Source organism: Camelina sativa, chromosome 7 (genome assembly GCF_030686135.1).
Source record: "Camelina sativa cultivar CO46 ecotype springtype chromosome 7, ASM3068613v1".
Lineage (NCBI taxonomy): Eukaryota > Viridiplantae > Streptophyta > Magnoliopsida > Brassicales > Brassicaceae > Camelina > Camelina sativa.
Genome location: NC_141886.1, coordinates 29207115 through 29223139, shown reverse-complemented (window position 1 = coordinate 29223139; position 16025 = coordinate 29207115). Strand labels below are relative to the sequence as shown.

Genomic DNA, 16025 nt, shown 5'->3' with positions numbered 1-16025 from the left:
GCCATGAACAGTGTCAATCTTTCTCACCAATGCCATTTTCAACAAAACCTTTTCTGAAATGCCATATGATCCACTTTTGGCTAACCTAAAATGACAAAATTGTCCTTAATTAAAAATTTCATTTGTTTCCTCTTCTTCTCTCATTTCTCTGGATCTCTCTCTATCTCTCTCTAATTCATCATTTTTGTTTTTCTCAAAACCTCTAAAACTTCATTCTCTTTCTCCAAACCCCATCTCTCCAGATATCCAATCCTCTCTTTCTCCAAATTCCCATCTCTCTTTCAATCCTCTATATGATTTATCTGCCCAGAATTTGCGATTCAAAAAACACATTTGATGCATCTTCGATGGACCAGATCCACAGTCTGGTGGACAAGGCTTCTTTTGTATATCGATAGACCATATATGGTGGACTAGAGAACTGGTAAACCAAACTTATCCATTTTACTAACAAATCTTGTTCATCGTTAAGATCTTCTGAAGCTGATATGGTCCACTAGAGAAAATAAAGTTATGGAGACGATAAATACTTTGGTTGTCGAATCTGGTCCACCAGAGGCACATCATTTTCAATGGATATGTGGTCAACAAACTTGCAATGGACAAAAAGCGTCGACGGACAAAATTGGGGTACACAAAGAATTTTGATGTTGGATCTGATCCACTGTATCTACAGACCTGTTGTGTGAACAGAATTGAGAGTGGACATAAAATCTATAGAGAAATTGAATCTGGTCCACCCAAAGTACAACAAGTTCAGTACATGTCTTAATTGAATTGTAGATAGACAAGTTATTTTGATAATTTTATATTAATTTTATATTTGACTCTAAAAATAATCATTATATACAAAATTAAGTGGAAAGTAATCGGATTAGACGGATTATCATCAAATTAGACATGTATAATTGAATAATCAATGCTAGATGGGGATTAGTTATTAATTGAGGTGAAGAGGATGGATCTAACAATTTTGCAAGACGTAATCGATGCTAGGCGGGGATTTTTAAAACAGAGAAGCAAACCAACAAAAAATGAATCCCCTATAAATGAATGAAACCACTATTAAAAAATCTATTTCGAACGAAACTCTAAAACAACAAACGAATGAGAGATCTTTGAGTTTAGTTCTATAAAATAGACACAAACACAAAACCAAATCAATCAATCCACACCTAAACTAACGTAATATAAAAAATAAAAAAAAATCTCTAATAAATTAGTTAATTAAATCTATCGGGAATTTATTAGGCTTAAGTATTATTTTACAAACGAACTTTACCCCCAAGGTTTACAAAAGAAGTAGAAAAAAAAAAAAAAAAAACTGTTCTCTCTTTTTATAAGAAAAAAGGGACCGACCAAAACATTAAAAAAAAAAAAAAAAGAGAGATAACAAAACCCTCTTTTGCTCTGCTTCGCTCTCTCTCTCTCTCTCTCTCCCTCTCCCCCAAATTTTGAAAATTGTGAATGGAATTCAGATACAGAGCCATCGACACTGATCGACCACCTCCTTCTACGGACACTGCACCTTCTCAGTCTCCGTTACCGAACTCCTCTTTCTTACCGCCGCCGCGATCAATCCCAGGTTTTGTTACTGTTCATTCACCTCTCGTTTTTGTTACTGTTCTGTCGCCCTGTATCCTTGTCCGAGAAACATTATTATGATTTGATTTGAATCGCCCGGTGATGCGATTGTACATAGATGTTGATTTGGAATGTATATCTTTAGGATCAAGTGAGGATGATCAAGTTAGGGAAGCGATTCAAAGAGAGATTGAGAAGGAGCAAATCCGTCAAGAGATCATTATCGCAGAAGCAGCGAGGAAAAGAGAGCTTATAGCCGAGGTTTTACAAGAGATGGCTCTCGATAGAGAAATGGCGAAAAGACGAGTGGCTGAGACGGGGATGTCGTTAGAGGACAAGATAACTATGTGGATCAATCAAAGGAAGCTCTCGAATCAGAACAACTTGTTCAGTCCTATGTTGTCCAAAGGTCCTTACAACGGTTTAGTTGCATCACCAATGATGCAATTGCCTTCACTCCAAGTCCAAGTCCAACCAATGCATGAGGCTACTACTACCGGAACATCAGTTTTTGAGACTAATAAAGACAAGTTGATTGTATTGGTAAGTCCTTTTGTTTTGAAGTGATGATTTAGCAATAAATGATTTTTCTAACATTGGGATATCTTATCATTTGTATCCATGTGCGCTTTTTAAGTGCTTCATTTGTGTTCTCTTTTGATTACTCTGTTGCAGAATAGGGCTGACACTATAGGAGGAAAGGGTAAAGAAGACAGTGTTGGTACCATACATTTGCCTCAACTCCAGCCGATACCTGAGGCTACCGGTACACCAGTTTTGGAGTCTAACAAAGAGAAGTTGGTTGTACTGGTAAGTGCTTTAAAGGGAAAATGGCCAAAATCAACCTCAACTATTTCTCGAACGCTTTTTCATACATAAACTTTAGTACTCTGCAAATAACAATCTGAACGGTGTTAAAATTCAAATTTTCTACCTGAACTATATGAAATGTTGTCAATTTCAACATTTGTTCGAATAATTTTAAATTGGAGTTTAACAGAACTGTGTTAGACAACATGTGGCGTCAATGTGGCACTAGAACTAACTAAAACGATGTTGTTTTGGTCATTTCGTAGCAACCACAACATACCAAAAATGACCAAAACGACGTTGTTTTGATCAATCTCAGTGCCAGATGGACGCTACAAGTCGTCTGACTCAGTACCGTTAAACTCTAATTTAACACTGCTCGAATATATGTTGAAATTGACAACATTTCATATAGTTCAGGTAGCAAATTTAAATTTTAACACAGTTTAGGTTGTTATTTGGAGGGTATTGAAGTTTAGGTATGAAAAAACGTTTGACAAATAGTTGGAGTTGATTTCGGCCGTTTACCCGTGCTTTAAATGATTGTTCTTTCATTTTTCTTATATTTTACTACAAGTGTGTTATCTCATCGTTTTGTATCCCACACACATTGGTCTTTGTTTCATTGTGTGTTCTCTTTGATTACTATTGCAGGCTAGAGCTGGTCCTATAGGAGAAAAGCGTAAAGCAGAGGATACTGATCAAACTGGTTTGAACAAACATGTTAAAGGGAAAAAAAGGCACAAAGCAAAAGAAGCAGCAGTCTTGGAAGCAAAGACGATGTCTGTGGAAACCGGAGAAATAGTCTCTTCGAAAAAGCAAGTAGAAAGCAAAATAAGAAGAAGCTTTAAGTTTTGGTGTGACATTTGTAAAGTTGGGACCTATTGTCAAACAGTCATGAGGGATCATGAGTTAGGTAAAAAGCATAAGGCTGCTGTTTCACAACAGGGTGAAGCACCTGAGGCTGCTTCAACGTCCTTAGCTCCTCCTGCTTCCGGTACAACGCCACAATCAGAAGCCATTTCAGGAATTGAAACTGCTGCTAATGTACCGGCTCAAAAAGTGGAAGAAATGTCGGTGAAAGAAACAACGGGAAAGAAGACAGAAGAAGGTGAGAAGAAAAAGAAGGTAACGATTTGGTGCAGCACTTGTAATATTCATGCAAATTCTGAGACGACGATGAGGAATCATAGGCTTGGGAAAAAACACTTGGCTTTGGTTGAGAAAGAGAAACGTAAACCCATTACAGTTCCAGTGAGTGCTGCTGATCCAGGAGAGAAAGAGTCAGTTTCTCTAGCAATGGATCATACAGAAGGTGAAGGTTCATTGCTTGGTCAAGCCATATCAGTTTCTCTAGCGATGGATGATACAAAAGGTAAAGGTTCATTGCTTGGTCAAGTCATAGAAGATTCTTAATTTGTTAGGTCATGACAACACATAATGGCTGAGGAATCAGAGATTGAGTTTCATTGAGCCATGAATCAGAGACTTGCACATGAGTTTTTTTTTTTGTTTTTTTTGTTTGAAGTGAGAATGGGAATGTTTAGTGACAAACATAAGTGTTTTAGACCCCACAGTAATTGCATTGTGGAATGTATTATCTTTTCATATTGCTATCATGTACAGTATACTGTACAAGTTGATTATGTTTATGTGGACTTCACATGATAGATATATGTCTTCTTTCAGGTCGTAATGTCATTTGACTTGTAATGCCTAGGCAAGGTCCAATATGGTTTATTTAGGGGCATTTCAAATGTTGGGTCAGATTTTGGCTGACTCCAAAATAGTACACTCCAATGTGCAGAGATCTTCTCGCGATACACTATTTGCATCCAGAAATAAAATCTAGAGATAATAATGTAAAAAACTTTGGATCAATATCACTAATTTTTCAACTAACGATGTTTAAAGATTGTGACGTCACTCACCATTAGTACAAAACCAATCTAAAAGGAGCTAAAAAAAGTGCTAGGTGACGTGGCGTTAAATCACTGGTGAAGAGCTTCAGCAGCACACAGAAGAAGCTTAAGGAAGAAAAAATTTGTTCGGAAAAAAAAATTAGCTTTCGGTTTTATCTTCTTCTTCTTCTTCGAATTTTCAGAAGCGCCCTTCTTCTTCTCTATTCGTACAACAACAATGGCGTCTATGGCTGCAACCACCAATTTCTCCAAATCTTTGCTCTTTCCTTCCTCCCGTGGTTTGTCTCTCTTAAAAATCCCTACTTTAATCTCTCTCTTCTCGGTTTAGGTTTCGGTATATATATATGTCGGGTTTCATCTGAATTATGCTTAAATCCTTGGTAATTAGACTTTTTATATTTCGTATTTTGTAGGAGTTGAAAGTGTAAATTCGATTTTTTTTTTCTTCTTGTTCAATTTCAGGGAATGTGAGCTTGAAATCGCAGAGAGGTAGTAGTAGTAGTAGTACTAGGACATGGCCAAATCAGAACAAGTCAAGAAATGGTTACAGGTCTCTCCGTGTGAATGGATTGTTCGGAGGTGGAAACAAAGATAATAACAGTGAAGATGGACAATCTAAGGTATACCATACATACATACATTAAAGATTGGATTTGTTGTTATGTTTCAGTTAGGCTTCAAAATCATGTTCAAGAAGATGAAGTTTATGTTTCTTCTTGTGTGGTGTTTTCCTAGGCAGGGATATTTGGTAATATGCAGAATATGTATGAGACTGTGAAGAAAGCTCAAATGGTTGTTCAAGTTGAAGCTGTTCGTGTCCAAAAAGAGTTAGCTGCGTAAGTCTTCTGCGCATTTTACCATTACAAACACCTCTATAAAATTTTATTGAGTTTCGATGTTTGCTTTTTGTTCCATTTTCGCAGCGCTGAGTTTGATGGTTATTGTGAAGGCGAGCTTGTCAAGGTTAGTGAAACTCCTCTTCTGTCCTTATATCAATAAGTTAACTATGAGTCTATCATCAAGGACTCATCAGCGTCTCTTCTGGTTCTTATTTGAGTCTGTTTCCCTAGAAGATTCTTGGTATAATGTAAATATTCAATTTTTTTTTTTGCATTGAAGGGGTGTTTTCTGTTTTGTTATGTCTTTGGATAATTTGATAAGAACCACACTCTACAATCTCAACTCTTTGTTGTTTCTGTTACTAATTCAGGTGAACTGAAAACTTTTTGGTAATGTTACAGGTTACATTATCAGGTAACCAGCAACCAATCCGTACTGATATAACCGAGGCAGCAATGGAATTAGGTTCCGAAGTGAGTAGCTATATCTACCTTTTTTTTATGGAACAATCAAAAGCTAATTCGTTTTTTCTCTCTTTTGTTGATCATCATGTTGTGTGTGTGTTTCCTATGGCAGAAACTTTCACAACTTGTTACAGAAGCATACAAGGACGCACACGCCAAGAGTGTGGTGGTAAGGCAACCACAAACCATTTTATCACAATGCAACAAAATTACATGTCTCTCTCTTTGTCTGTTCTAATTGAACTTTGTGAATTTTATAGGCTATGAAAGAAAGAATGAGCGACCTTGCGCAGAGCTTAGGTATGCCACCAGGCCTCAGCGAAGGAATGAAGTAAGAAGCTGTTTTTTTTTTGTTGTCTTATTCAACTTTACAGGTAGAAGAGGCAAAAGAGCATTGTACTTTTTTATGGATCAGACATTAAAATCTTTTTCGTTATTGCAATTTTATACCGTGGTTTAATCATCATGTATCAATAAATATATATATATATATATATATATATCTTCTTCGAATACAAGCATTCTTAGATTATCATCTTATAGTCATCTTAAGATTTTTGGAGGGAGCCTTTTCTCGTCTTGTGTGTGACTAAGAAGATCTTGGAAGCTCTTTTCCAGCCAAGACTGATCTTAAAAGAGTGAGAGCACGCTCCGGTTGCAACACCGGCACTTCATGGCCAGCCCCTCTTACCGTTGCAAAGGTAAGCCCCTCGTATACCTCTGTCCATCCTCCCACCTGTCACCACCCCCACTGTGAAATCAATGGCTCTGCATAATAAGCACAGAGGTATGAATATGATGAAACTTACCTGCTTCTCGGAGTACCAAGGATACCAGCGAGTTTTCACGGGAAGATTGAGTTTGCTGAGAGCAAGTCGAGACCCAGTCACTGGAACCACTGCGTCTGTATCGCCACTGCATTGAAAAAATGTGGTTAAAAAGATACGAAAGATACTCTACTTGGAGCTAGTTTCATGGATTACCTAAAGACCCAGATCCTCAAACCAGCTACAATGAGTTCCTTGTATGTGGGCAACATTAAAAAGTCAGAATCTCCCCAGTTCTTATTCAAAACCATATTGCACGTGGTCCACTTATAAGGAATGGATGTAACATTAGCGTGCATAGCTCGTTGTACATCAGGACGGTTATAATATATCTCGGAGTAGTTCTCTGTACAAGGGTCGTATTCCTCTTCCAAAAGCCGTCTATGCAGGAACTTGGTCTGGTTCGTTTGTGGTACACATGAGGGTGAGTAGATGCTGTACCCATTGACTTGGCCTCTCTCAACAACCGTGGCGAAGTAGAGTGCCCAACTGCACTTGTCCGAGTTTTTATGCGTTGTGAAGCTGCAGTGTTTGAGGACAGACTTGTAGGATCTGTCGGAGATCATTGCGTGTGACCATGCGTACATGACTGCTCCTAGTCTGTCGTAATGCTTGTCCATATCTCCATTTCCAACCTGTCCAAAAAATAGATTAATTAAGAAGTAGGGATATGAATCTTTATTTTTTTTTATTGTTTTGTTATTACAAATCTTGGAGTGAAGGTTTCGGAAATGTGATAAATAGAAGAGAACCCTAGCTAGTTTTACCATGAGTCCTTTGAGGTTGATGATGGGTGTGTTGTTGAAAGCTTTGTCGTAGAGATAGATCTTTTTAGCAAGTTGAGGAACATAATGCCCTATAATACATTGACATTACAAATAAGTCTATTGCCTTAGCTTAAAAAACCAAATCAATCCTGAATGGCTCAAGAGAGTGTGTGTGTGTGTGTGTATTCATACCAGCATAGCTTTCACCAGCAATGAAGAAATCTCTATATTGGTACTGAGGAAATCTTGACATCCACTTGATTAGAAATATTAAATTTTTCTGAGCTGCAAGATTCAAATTTTCATAAGCCACCTCGATAACAAATAAAGCTTGATAAGACATAAATGAATAGAAGTGAAGCTAAACAGTCCGTTCGTCCCCTGAATCTATAAGATCGGAGCTTGTGTTAGTGTATGAAAATCCAACTCCGGCAGGCGATTCAAGAAACAAAATGTTTGCTTCTATTCATTACAAATCACAGGTTCAAAGTATGGTTGATTAATTATTGTACAAGTACAACGATGAGATTCCAGAACAAAAGAATAGTAACCTGTGTTCCACGTAAACTTGTTGAGATAGAGATTGGAACCAGTTTTATCGATCCGAAACGGTCCAATTTCCTCGGAAGCTCCATAACTAATCGACGAGCAGCCCGGTCCTACGATGAACTCACTTACATCATTACATGTAAACTCTTTACATTCCAAAGTGTTTGAAAAAGGATGAAAGTTGAAGCGAGCAGCTAACTTACAAGCCATTAGGATGATCAAATGCATAAACAACAAACTCTACAAAAGAACAAAAAAAAGACAGTTGTCCCATTGGACAAACAATAAAGAAGTAATCGGAAACATTCGGCTGTTCCATACCAGCCTGACTGGAATCCACCACTCTACCAAAGATACTAACTAGTTCATGAAAAATATTTGCCATAAGGGAAAGGCCTTGATTTTTTTTTTTCTCACCCTGATGTTTCCCTTTTTTTGTGTGTGTGCAAACTCACCTTGATGTTTTCCTTTCCATTAATAGTCGTCTCTCTAAATTATAAGTAAAGTTTTTTTTTTGTTTTTTTTTTTTTTGTCAACGTAGTTTCTTTTGTTCGTATTTTTGTTTCTAATTTAATGTTGGGGTTTATTTTACAAGACTCGGAGATCAATAAATTTCTAAAAAAAACATCTTAATGGTGTTTTAAAATTTCCATCTATTTTTTCTTTATTAAACTTCCACATATTTTTTTGATAGGATTTCAGTAAACCAATTAAATTTAAAATATACACAATTATATTTACAAGCCATTAGGGTAATTAAATTTTTTAAAATACACAATTATGTTTAAATAATTTAATTGATTTTTTTCCATTTTTCGTTCCAATTTTTTTTTTTTAGAAATTAGATTCACTAAAGAATTCCAAACGAATCTGAGTTTCTAAGTAAATATCAGACAACCTTTCAAAGAAAAATCCTTTTAAATTATTATTTTAACATGATATGTAAACTATAAATAAAATTATATAAGATTTAATACAATAATATATGACAAAATATTTTTTATTTATTTTTTGGTGGGGACAAAATATTTATTATTACCAACCTTCAACTATAATATAAATTTCATTTTAAAAAATGATATTATTCCTATGTGTATATATATATATATATATATATACAATGGAAGAAAGAAACCTTAAAAAGTAAAATGATGATGGAGAAAGGAGCTGCATGGTTCATTTACGAGACTCATTGGGTTGTTGATGTTATTTTGGTGGGCAATGATTAAATATTTAAGATAACGCAATATGAAACTCGTGGTACGTTTTGTTCCTTTAAAACTTTACAAAAAAGTAATGTTAGTGGACTTCACTTTCATTTTGGTTTTGACTTTTGACTAGTAATGTGTTATCCAAGTAAATACAAAAATAATGTTTCATATATTTATTGAGAACATTTTGATGTAAATTCTGATATTGCGGTAAGGGATCTAGAGATCTACCGTAACGCTCTATGACCAATAAAAGGGTAAGTTCAAATGGGACAAGAGCAAAGTGTTAAACATTTTATAAAACTACTATCAATATTACTAATCAGATATGTTACTGAATGATCAGAATACATGAGTTATCGTTGTGTAAATTATTTATACAACAAAAAAAAAAGTCATTTCATCAAGTTTATATATTTCCTTGTTTATTTGCAAAACATTGTTTCAACAAAACATCAACCTCTCTTCTGTTGTGAACTCATATGATATTGTTTTTTCCATTTGCATTTATAATTTAGAAATTGTATTATATTTTTAAAAATGCTTAAACTTTATGTTTTCGAAAGACAAAGAGAATGATTATACATGTAAATGAAATAAATAAAATAAAACAAGGGGCATTTGCAAAAATAAGACCACGCAAATGAAAGTATGAAGATATATATAGAGATACATGCATGATGCATATAAGAGTGGAATTGAAGTTGGCGGGGAAAAAAAATCTAACCTCCATTGAGCCAAAGTAGAAGTGGTTTGGTGTGAGAGGAAGAAGAAGACTCCGTGAGCCAGTAAAAAAGTGATCGACCATGTGACTCGTTTACAGTCACGTAACCCGAAAACTGTGAGAACCCAACTTCTGGTTGCCCAGGAAGTGCTTTGATCCTGTCCTTCTCCTGCTCTCTTGTTGATGATGATGATGATGTCGATGAAATCACTAGTAGTAGAAAGATGGGTTGATCTTGCCATTTCTCTTTCTTTCACTCTTTCACTATAGTCTATACTTTTTCCTCAATGGGCTTTAAACCTTTAGTGTTAGACCATGCAATGTATATAGTGTGTTTATATGCAAAGCGTGAAGCGTGAGAAAAGACATTTTGTGGTTTTGAGGTTCTTTATTGAACGCGCTTTATTGAATGCTGAGTCATTTATTACACAATGTGGACCGCTTTCTCTGTTGACAAAGGACCGCATAACGGCTGCATAATGTATTTCATTGGCTGTTTTAAGAAAAAAATCGATAGGGTAATAAAATGTTGTAATAAAGTAGTATTGAATTTTAAACAATCAGAGTCAAGTTAGTCATACACTGAGTATATTTATTGAAAGAGAGGATGTTTGGCCACGATTATATCTATTTAATTAAGCATCGAACATAAGAATGATAAAAAAAGGGGCTGAAGGGATTTTTTCATTTCTCGACCATTAGTATTGGCCGGCCCTTCACAGTTTTATTCCGTGGAATATAAGAATGCTTCAAAAACATATCATCATCTTTGGATATCAATTCGAATTTTAAAAAATATCTTCAAAAACATTTGGTCCTTAATCTCCTCTATCAATTACTAGAGCTGTGAATTAGTCATCTCCCCCAACATCAAAACTGATGGACTTTGAGGCGTAGTTTCTTTGAAAGGTTGCCTAGTACAAGTACCAGTGGAGCTCCAAATGTTGGTCATCACTAATAAGATCTTGGAAGCTCTTCTCCAGCCAAGAATGATCTTAAAAGAACTAACGCACTCTTCGGTTGGAAGAATGGTACCTCATGGCCGGCCCCTCTTACCGTCACAAAGGTAAGCCCATCATATACTTCTGTACGTCCTCCTACCTGATCTCCGGAGTACCAAGGGTACCAGCGAGTTTTCACCGCAAGATTTAGTTTGCTGAGGGAAAACCTAGTCGCAGTCACTGGAATCACCGAATCTGTGTCGCCGCTGTATTGAAAAAATGTTATTAATTGACCAAAAGATATGTGTTGTTACTTGCGTTACATATCTTCCAAACTAGTTTTTAATATACCTGAAGACCCAGATCCGTAGACCAGCAGCAATGAGTTCCTTGTATATCGGCAGCATTGAATTGTCGGACTCTCTCCAATTCCAGTTATTAAACACAGAGTCACTGAAACAAATTAAAAAAAAAAAAAACATATAAAAATGTCATTTATCTTTCCTTTTTTGTTTTGGGTCTGGTTCTAATGAAAATATAACTTAACTTGAATCATTTCGTCGGTTACGATTTGGTTCAGAAAAGTTCTTGTATTTGTTAGAATTTAAAAAAAAAAAAAAAAACAAGTGAATTTATATTTGACTAGTTAGTATAATGTCTGTGAATTTTCATTAATTAAATTACTAACCACAATTGTTTAAAATGATTGTAGCACTAAACAGTTATTTTTGGTTCGACTCAGTTTTCATATAATAATTTGACCGTTCTAATTCAGTGTCGATGAGCATTGAGAATACCTGCAAGCGGTCCACTTATATGGAATGACGACAGTTTGGTTAGCGTGCATGGCTCGTTGTACCTCAGGACGGTTATAATAAATCTCGGCGTAGTTTTCGGTACAAGGGTCATACTGATCTACTAAAAACGGTTTAGTTATATGCATATTCATCATCTCCACAAACTTGGTTTGGTTCGTTGTTTGTTGTTGTAGAGGTACACACTTGGGTGTGTATATGCTGTACTGATCTATGTCGCCAAAGTCAGCCGCAGCGTTGTAAATGGCTGAGTCACATTCTTTCGAGAATCTCTCTGCCGCGAAATCGCAGTTTTCGAGGATGGAACTGTAGGAAGTGTCGGAGATCATCGCGTGAGACCACCAATACGTTATGGTCCCGAGTTTGTCGTTGTTTTTGTCCATCTCTGGGTTTCCAACCTTATAAGGAGAGATTATGGACATGAATTCATATTTTCTTGATTACAAATAGGGGCTGATGATAGTTTAGAAAATGTGATAAATAGACATTTGTTTTTACCATGAAACCTTTGAGATTGATGATTGGTCTTTTAGAGGCGTTATTGTACTCTTGAATCTTTTTGGCAAGCTGAGGAACATAATGGCCTGTTAAGATAGACGTGAAAAAACATTAATACATAATGGCCTGTTTTGAATTGCTGCAAGCAAACACACTATAATTAAGACTTGAATCTTGGTTTTTTAAATTAATAAGATATTATAGTCGATTATTAATTTATAGAGGTTTTACTTCTGACATACCAGCGTAGCTTTCACCAACAATGTAAAAATCTCTATATTGGTACTGAGGAAATCTTGACATCCACTTCATTAGAAATATCAAATTTTCCTGAGCTGCAACGTAACACAGACAGTTAATAAATCAGACAATCAAGATCGTGAATTTCGTGATATAATTAATTAAATAAACAAAGTGAATCTGACCTGTACGTTCGTCTCCAAATTCTTCGAAATCAGAGCTTGTGTTGGTGTATGAAAAACCAACTCCAACGGGGGATTCCAAAAATAAAAGGTTTGCCTCTGGTATTACGTACACATTCACAAATATTATATATAAAGTGAGTACTCCATAGATAAAGAACAAGATTAAAAATAGTGACTACCTGTGTTCCAAGAAAAGTTGTTGAGATAAAGACTGCAACCAGTATTTGTGATCCGAAATGGTCCAATCTCCTCCGACGCTCCATAAGCAATCGACGAGCAGCCAGGTCCTAGGGAGTTAATTACATACAAATTGAAATTAATTAACGATCATAATTAAAAATATAAACAATTAATGCTTTTTCCTTCTACCTATTCACTAAAAAATTGAACATAAAAAAATTAAAGTGTCAACATATCGTAACATTTTCTATGTAAAGGAGAGATTTATATATCTTCCAATGTGGTTTTATTATGGGCCATGTCATGTGCATGGTTTGTCATGCTTTCTTACCGAATGTCAAAACAAAAGAGAGATGCAATAAATGAGAAGTTGATGTTTGAAAGTGATGAGAGTGCTTAGATAAATATAGTTAATACATATGTTTAGTTTGGCCAATCATAACTTTGCTTTCTTTGTGTTTGTGGTCCTGCCTGAGATGAAATCAGGATCTTCAATTGAACGACCCTACTTTTAACTTCTGCCGGCTTTAATTTGTTAAGTTAGTAAAAATTTAAAATATTTTCATGATTAAAAAAACTAATTATGTCCCTTTCTCTTGTTCAATCCTTCTTTACCCAATCTTTAATACTAAAAATATAAATCATTTTTAATATAGTACCAAATAAAACATGTTTCTTGAAAGGGTTCTATACAAAAAAAAAAGCTTTCAAATCTCCATTTTTGTAACTTTATTCGATCTATGAAAAATGCATATTAACCTCTTGTTAAAAAAATGTAGATTTGGATCATTTATCACGAAAGGTTTGATTTGATATAACATTTATCAACAGTTTACAAATTTAAAAGTAATAATGATAGATCATATTACGTATTATTTTTGAATTTTCAGAATTAACCTATATTTTTAGAAATGGGAAGTAAAAATTTACAATTTTAAGATTCTTTTTTGCGAAAACCCCTTATTAACAACCATAGTAATCAAGTGGCCTACGCAATATCCACACACAAAAGAATCAATAAAAAGGTTATAGCGAGTTTATGGCGTTTTGAAAAAGAAAAAAAAAACGAGTTTGGCGCTTTGACAACAGATACAATACTAGTGTACCACATACGGATCCATGGGACATATATAATATGATTACTCGCGTAATTTAGTGTCTTAAATATATGTTTTTTTCATGCTTGCCCTTTGTTACTTTTGTTTTAGTTATATAAAGGTTTGGCTACATTTGCTTTACATTTAATATATAATATTTACGCCGTGAAAAGATAGTGAATACTGAATACATGTTTTAATATGTCGGTGTCGTGCACATGCTCTGAAGTCTGAATGGTCAAGATATGTAGATATGTGTAGCCGCCAACAGCATATTCCAAATGTTATTCCTTACGGGCTTATTGTAATGAGAAAGTGGACATTTTCTCAAATGCACGCATGATTGGAGTAATTCATATTTAATGAAAAAAATACTATGAATATAGTAATTCCATGTTTCCTTTTTGTTTGTTTTATAACAACAATGGCATGTTTCACTTATAAGACTCATATTGGATTGTTGATGCTGTTTTGGTGGACATTGATTTGCTTTAATGATTTAATCACAATTAAAAAACTATGATAAGACATAAAGTATTGGTACAGTATATGTATTTTTATATTTTACTTTTAGGTAGGCTAATAAAGAATACGCATGTTAATGAGCTTTGACGTACGTCTCCATATAACGTTGACGAGGATATATATATATATATACATATTAGAAGAGAATTCCCTTATTATCAACTCTTCAAATACAAATTTTATATAGTAGTATCGCAAATGTATGAACATTAGGAATTTATCATTCTTTGTGTGTGAAGTGAAACCTAAATTAAATTCTTTTCACAAGATCTCTAAGTAACGGAACTAAATTAATTTAAGAAACCCTAAGTAACTGATCTAAATTAATTTAAGAAACGAGCAACTCAATATATGGTCAATCAGGAATATAAAACCATTACAAACAATTATTTCTTATAATATTTAAAATTATAATTGTAATCTTTTATTTTTGAATAACTATGAAGGCGTATGTCCGTTTGACATGTAAATATCATGTCAGACCAGAACATATTGTAGCTAGTTTCTTCTCAAATGCAATTTTTTGTTTTTTGAAAAAACTGAAAGATTCTAAACCTAAACTCATATATTCTTTCAGGCCTGAAACCAAATGAATTTATATAGTTTTCTCCCAAATGTCACTGGAACTGGCGAGTTGTATAAGCTTTGTTTGAAATACTTTACTAGTTGAGCGATTGACATTTGATCCAAATGCAAACTTCTTTGTTTCTATATCGTATATTTCTTATGTTTCATAAATATATAATTAACATATAGTTGTCAAAAAGAAATATATACATATAAACTAAATATACCATAACCAAATTATAGTCAATTTTTTTTTACTTTGTCTGAAGGATCAGTTCAAATTGTTTAAATTTAACCCAAAAAAAAAAGAGTAAAATAGTTTTAAATAGTTGCTAAGTTTCATGAATTCTTAATAATCAATGGGTAATGAGTGTATTGAACTTTTATGTATTATTAGTATAGATAAAGATCTCTTATATTTCCTAACATTTATGTTGACATTGAGTATATTTTAGTTTTGTCATTTGTACCGAATCGAGTTTGAATACTAAGGTCCACTTGGAGATGAAAGCATTTGCCGAAGCATATTTTTGTTCAGGTTCAAATAGATCTTCAATTTCAAAAAGAAAAAAAATCACAAAAAAAAATATAAGGCTCTTATGATAAGAGTATGAAGAAACACTAAAGACATGTGTGTGGATATAAAAATATGAATGGACGTGGGGAGGCAAAATAATCTAACCTCCATTAAGCCAAAGAAGAAGTGGTTCGGTGTGAGTAGACTGAGATGATGACTCAGTGAGCCAGTAGAAGAGTGATCGACCATGTGATTCGTTTACAGTCACATAACCCGAAAACTGTGAGAATCCTACTTTTGGTTGCCCTGGAAGTGATTTGATCCTGTCCTCTTCTTGCTCTTTTGATGATGGTAATGTTGATAAAGTTGATGTTGATGAGAGCACTAGTAGAAGAGAGATTAAGTGGGTTCTTGCCATATCTCTTTCTCTCACTCATTCACTACAGTGTGTTTTTTTTCTTCTATTGGTTTATTGTTCGATCGATAGAATGGTGAAGGACTTGCTACTACCACTAATTTTTATACATACATGCGTGTGTTATGTGTATGTATATATATTTTTGTCATGTATGGGAGAGACATAAGGATGGATGGATGGGGTTTTGGAGGGTTCTTATGTAATGTGTTTTGGTGAGTCATTCATTGCACAATGTGGACCATCTTCTCTCTCTCTCTCTCTCTAGAAGAAAAAAAATATTATGCGCCTTAGTAAAATAATTTGATTACGAGTCATGTGTATATTTTAATATATATATATATATA

At 34.5% G+C, this 16025-nt stretch overlaps 4 protein-coding genes across 4 annotated transcripts; 2 read left to right on the top strand and 2 right to left on the bottom strand.

Moving 5' to 3' along the window:
- The first annotated feature begins 1365 nt into the window (after window positions 1-1365).
- On the top strand, window positions 1366-4064 carry LOC104702921 (uncharacterized). Its single transcript, XM_010418840.3, has 4 exons — window positions 1366-1585; window positions 1730-2127; window positions 2260-2394; window positions 3049-4064. The coding sequence occupies exons 1-4, from the start codon at window positions 1468-1470 to the stop codon at window positions 3808-3810; spliced, it is 1413 nt and encodes a 470-aa protein (XP_010417142.2). The 5' UTR covers window positions 1366-1467; the 3' UTR covers window positions 3811-4064.
- A 300-nt stretch (window positions 4065-4364) lies between these two features.
- Window positions 4365-6083, top strand: LOC104702919 (nucleoid-associated protein At2g24020, chloroplastic). Its single transcript, XM_010418839.2, has 7 exons — window positions 4365-4594; window positions 4779-4936; window positions 5052-5152; window positions 5240-5279; window positions 5558-5629; window positions 5733-5789; window positions 5881-6083. The coding sequence occupies exons 1-7, from the start codon at window positions 4534-4536 to the stop codon at window positions 5953-5955; spliced, it is 564 nt and encodes a 187-aa protein (XP_010417141.1). The 5' UTR covers window positions 4365-4533; the 3' UTR covers window positions 5956-6083.
- On the bottom strand, window positions 6081-10165 carry LOC104704997 (putative serine carboxypeptidase-like 23). The gene is made up of 9 exons (XM_087458659.1): window positions 10127-10165; window positions 9702-9948; window positions 7766-7873; window positions 7582-7676; window positions 7407-7527; window positions 7215-7303; window positions 6604-7082; window positions 6430-6535; window positions 6081-6356 (listed from the first exon to the last, which is right to left on the bottom strand). The coding sequence occupies exons 1-9, from the start codon at window positions 10163-10165 to the stop codon at window positions 6210-6212; spliced, it is 1431 nt and encodes a 476-aa protein (XP_087314785.1). The 3' UTR covers window positions 6081-6209.
- Window positions 10166-10353: 188 nt separating this feature from the next.
- On the bottom strand, window positions 10354-15778 carry LOC104702918 (serine carboxypeptidase-like 22). The gene is made up of 8 exons (XM_010418838.3): window positions 15429-15778; window positions 12557-12664; window positions 12378-12473; window positions 12195-12287; window positions 11953-12038; window positions 11437-11852; window positions 10991-11092; window positions 10354-10905 (listed from the first exon to the last, which is right to left on the bottom strand). Exons 1-8 carry the CDS (start codon window positions 15679-15681, stop codon window positions 10653-10655), a joined length of 1407 nt encoding a protein of 468 aa, XP_010417140.2. The 5' UTR covers window positions 15682-15778; the 3' UTR covers window positions 10354-10652.
- Window positions 15779-16025: the final 247 nt, after the last annotated feature.

What these genes read in the sequence shown, in the direction of transcription:
- LOC104702921 (XM_010418840.3), top strand. Translation starts at nt 1,468, where the DNA reads ATGGAATTCAGATACAGAGCCATCGACACTGATCGACCACCTCCTTCT. An exon ending in GCCGCCGCGATCAATCCCAG is followed by an intron (nt 1,586 to 1,729) that starts GTTTTGTTACTG and finishes GTATATCTTTAG; the next exon opens with GATCAAGTGAGGATGATCAA. An exon ending in AAGACAAGTTGATTGTATTG is followed by an intron (nt 2,128 to 2,259) that starts GTAAGTCCTTTT and finishes ACTCTGTTGCAG; the next exon opens with AATAGGGCTGACACTATAGG.
- LOC104702919 (XM_010418839.2), top strand. Translation starts at nt 4,534, where the DNA reads ATGGCGTCTATGGCTGCAACCACCAATTTCTCCAAATCTTTGCTCTTT. An exon ending in GCTCTTTCCTTCCTCCCGTG is followed by an intron (nt 4,595 to 4,778) that starts GTTTGTCTCTCT and finishes GTTCAATTTCAG; the next exon opens with GGAATGTGAGCTTGAAATCG. An exon ending in GTGAAGGCGAGCTTGTCAAG is followed by an intron (nt 5,280 to 5,557) that starts GTTAGTGAAACT and finishes GTAATGTTACAG; the next exon opens with GTTACATTATCAGGTAACCA.
- LOC104704997 (XM_087458659.1), bottom strand. Translation starts at nt 10,165, where the DNA reads ATGCGGTCCTTTGTCAACAGAGAAAGCGGTCCACATTGT. An exon ending in GAGAAAGCGGTCCACATTGT is followed by an intron (nt 9,949 to 10,126) that starts GTAATAAATGAC and finishes AAAGAGTGAAAG; the next exon opens with AAAGAGAAATGGCAAGATCA. An exon ending in TGCTGGTGAAAGCTATGCTG is followed by an intron (nt 7,304 to 7,406) that starts GTATGAATACAC and finishes AATGTATTATAG; the next exon opens with GGCATTATGTTCCTCAACTT.
- LOC104702918 (XM_010418838.3), bottom strand. Translation starts at nt 15,681, where the DNA reads ATGGCAAGAACCCACTTAATCTCTCTTCTACTAGTGCTCTCATCAACA. An exon ending in TGTTGGTGAAAGCTACGCTG is followed by an intron (nt 12,039 to 12,194) that starts GTATGTCAGAAG and finishes CTATCTTAACAG; the next exon opens with GCCATTATGTTCCTCAGCTT. An exon ending in CTACGGATCTGGGTCTTCAG is followed by an intron (nt 10,906 to 10,990) that starts GTATATTAAAAA and finishes TTTTCAATACAG; the next exon opens with CGGCGACACAGATTCGGTGA.